The following is a 3,329-nucleotide window of genomic DNA, read 5'->3' on the forward strand; positions in this document are numbered from 1 at the left end:
AGCTGCGGCCAAGGGCAGGAGGGCAACAAGCGGCTTCGGCGGAGATCGGAGTAATAGTTCCCCGGTGTGGCCACCCGTGCTGTTCCGACAGTTTGAACTGGGAGGCGTTTGACACACAAACCGTTCAGTTTAACACACAAACGCTACCGAGAGAGACGTTCACCTTCACTTAAAAAAAAAAAAAAGTCACGTCTTTTGCACACCTTTATATCGCCCTCCTCCCCCCGGGGAAAGGACACTTTCTCTGTGATTTTCGCAGTCTTTTAACTTTTAATGCTGATTGCACGTGACCAAAGAACCCCTCATTGTAACTCCGCTACATCGACCCCTGGCTTGAGCCCAGCGCCTCCGTAATTACAGAAAATACCGAGAGCACAGAGAGCTCTTCCTGCAAGCAGCACCAGAGCGGGGGAAATGTGCCTTAGCTAAGCCATCTCGATGGAGTTCGCTTTTCTCAGCTTCAGGAGAGAGAGGAAAAAACCGTCGGGAAGTTTTGCAGCTGGGATCTCCCAGCCCGGCTCAGGTGAACTTGCTGTGTTTGTATTGTTACTTTGAGTCATCAAACTCTAACAGCGGAATCCGCCGGCAGATTTCTCTGGGGATAACAAAGACACATTGTCACTTTAGGGCTCTGCTACAAATCCTTAATTGCACACACACACAAAAAGGCAGCAAGGGGTGGGGAGATCCAGTGTCTTGAGCATCCAATGCGTGGGTCTCCAGGCGGTCTCCTTTGATCAAGAAAATCCAATTATTTGTGTATATACATTTCCCACATAGTGATTACTTCATTAATTGTCCCGCCTTTATCTCCTCCTTTCCCATCCCCCCTAATAATCAGTTCTTTTATCCAGACCAACAAACACACCATAGGAGCTTTGTGGATTCAAAGGATTTGCTTTCGCTTCTGAAAGAGCCGCTATTCTTTGATGATTGGGTAGCGGCAAACTTCAAAGCCATAAATCTTCCCTCTGACTGGCTGGCGGCCCAGCAAAGTCCTTATCAAATTCTTGGAGGTGATCCTGGTGCAGTCAGACAGTCCGCGCAGATCGCGCAGCGCGGGGGGGTGGGCCGGACGCAGAGCACAGAGATCAGAGGGAAGGAGAGAGAAGGAAGCTGGGCAGCTCCTCGTCTTCCCCGTGGCGTCTCCATGCCTCGGCACTGCCCCGGTGTCCTCCCCTCGCTCCGGGAGCAGTAACTATGGCCGCAGTGGCCGTCCTCCGGAACGACTCCCTGCAGGCTTTCCTCCAGGTCAGTACCGGCGCCTCCCAAGGAGAGCCCAGCTGGGGCGGGGTGGGGCGGCTGGCGGCTCGCTGTGTGTCTCACACTCTGACAAAGAGGAACATAAGTTTGAAGTTATGGGGGAGACAACGCTCCAAGTAACGCTAAAGCAGGGGGCAGCCAGGCTACTTTGCTCTGGGGATTGCGAAGGCAGTGTCAGCCCGTAACCGTAAGAGGCTTGCTGCAGCTGAAAGGACAGCTCTCAAAGTAAACTAAAGAAATCTCCTTGGATTAATAACTCCCCACTCCGTTTAGAGTCCGGCTGGTCACTAGATGAGTAAGATCTTTGGGGGGCTCAAACCATTCGCCTGCCACGGGCACTGTAAACAGTCACTCCTGGGCTACGGAGCAGCTTCGGGGGGTTGAGTGATGGGCATTCACTTCTGCATGCGGGATCTAGGGTTACTTGAAAGAACACACAGCACAGAGCAGGCGTGTGTTTAGAGAGCGGGAGAGACGCTAGTTGTGGCCTGTCCTGCTGCTGACTCAGGCTTCTCTTTACAGACAGCTCAGTATTGTCTGGGGAAAGTTTCTGCCCATGTGATGACCGATTAGAGCTCTCCGGTTCCCTGGAGAACACACACAGAAACTTTCCTGTTCCTTGAGCTGCAGCGTCTGCTGGTGGGTGCAAAGGGGAGACGATCGCGGGGTAGGCAGCAACAACAAATGCTCTGGGAGCGGTTAGTGACCTGATCTTTTTCCTCCCTCGTCCACATGCAGGATCGCACCCCCAGCGCCTCTCCAGACTTGGCGAAGCACTCGCCCCTGGCGCTCTTGGCCGCCACCTGTAGCCGGATCGGACAGCCGGGCGCCGCCCCTTCGGATTTCCTGCAGGTCTCCTACGACCCAGCTCTGGGATCCCCATCCAGGATCTTCCACCCGTGGAGTAGCGAGATGCCAGCCCATTCCCCCGGGGGGCTCCCCCCTCCGCATCCCAGCCTGGGGCTCACCCCCCAGAAGAGCCACCTGCAGCCTTCCTTCGGGGGCGCTCACGAGCTGCCCCTCACCCCCCCGGCTGACCCCTCCTACGCCTATGAGTTCTCCCCAGTCAAGATGCTCCCTTCCTCCATGGCCGCCTTACCCTCCAGCTGCCCCCCGGCCTACGTCCCCTACGCCGCCCAGGCCGCCCTGCCTCCCGGCTACTCCAACCTGCTGCCCCCGCCGCAGCCCTGCAGGCAGCTCTCCCCCAACCCGGCCCCCGAGGACATCCCCTGGTGGAGCCTCCAGCAAGCGGGGGCGCCGGGCGGCTGCGGCCACCGCTTCCCTGGCGCCGCCCTGCCGAGGAGCCTGGTGCTGGGCCCCTCGGACCTGGCCCAGTACCAGACGCAGATCGCCGCCCTGCTGCAGACCAAGCCACCCCTGGCGGCCACGGCCCGGCGCTGCCGCCGCTGCCGCTGCCCCAACTGCCAGGCGGCGGCGGGCAGCGCCCCGGAGGCGGAGCCGGGCCGGAAGAAGCAGCACATCTGCCACATCCCGGGCTGCGGCAAGGTCTACGGCAAGACCTCGCACCTGAAGGCGCATCTGCGCTGGCACACGGGCGAGCGGCCCTTCGTCTGCAACTGGCTCTTCTGCGGCAAGAGCTTCACGCGCTCGGACGAGCTGCAGCGGCACCTGCGGACTCACACGGGCGAGAAGCGCTTCGCCTGCCCCGTCTGCAGCAAGCGCTTCATGCGCAGCGACCACCTGGCCAAGCACGTGAAGACCCACCAGAACAAGAAGCTCAAAGCCGCGGGCGACGGCGTGAAGCGGGAGGACACGCGGGGCCTGTGACCCGGGCCCGCCGCCCGGCCGGAGAAATTCGGGACCCACCGCCCCGCCTGAGGGGCCCCCGCAGCCGGAGCCCTGTCCCGGGGGGACCTGCAGCCCTGGGAGGGGCAGGAGCTGCGCCTGCGTCCGCGGCCCTGGAGCCCTGGCCGGGGAGAGCTCTGGGCTTTGCCGCCGCCTCCCGGGAGGCGCTCTAGCCCTGCGAGGGCGATCGAGGACCCGTGCCCGGCCCAGGAGGGCCTAAGGTCTGCGGCCCCGGCGCTCTGGGAACTGGAGCCCTGCCC

General features: G+C 60.8%; 1 protein-coding gene across 1 annotated transcript; it reads left to right on the top strand.

The window, feature by feature from the left end:
• Positions 1-1,200: 1,200 nt before the first annotated feature.
• SP5 (Sp5 transcription factor) lies at positions 1,201-3,051 on the top strand. Its single transcript, XM_077830245.1, has 2 exons — positions 1,201-1,251; positions 2,002-3,051. The coding sequence occupies exons 1-2, from the start codon at positions 1,201-1,203 to the stop codon at positions 3,049-3,051; spliced, it is 1,101 nt and encodes a 366-aa protein (XP_077686371.1).
• Positions 3,052-3,329: the final 278 nt, after the last annotated feature.

The sequence above is a fragment of the Eretmochelys imbricata genome, chromosome 11 (assembly GCF_965152235.1).
Source record: "Eretmochelys imbricata isolate rEreImb1 chromosome 11, rEreImb1.hap1, whole genome shotgun sequence".
In the NCBI taxonomy this organism is placed as follows: domain Eukaryota; kingdom Metazoa; phylum Chordata; order Testudines; family Cheloniidae; genus Eretmochelys; species Eretmochelys imbricata.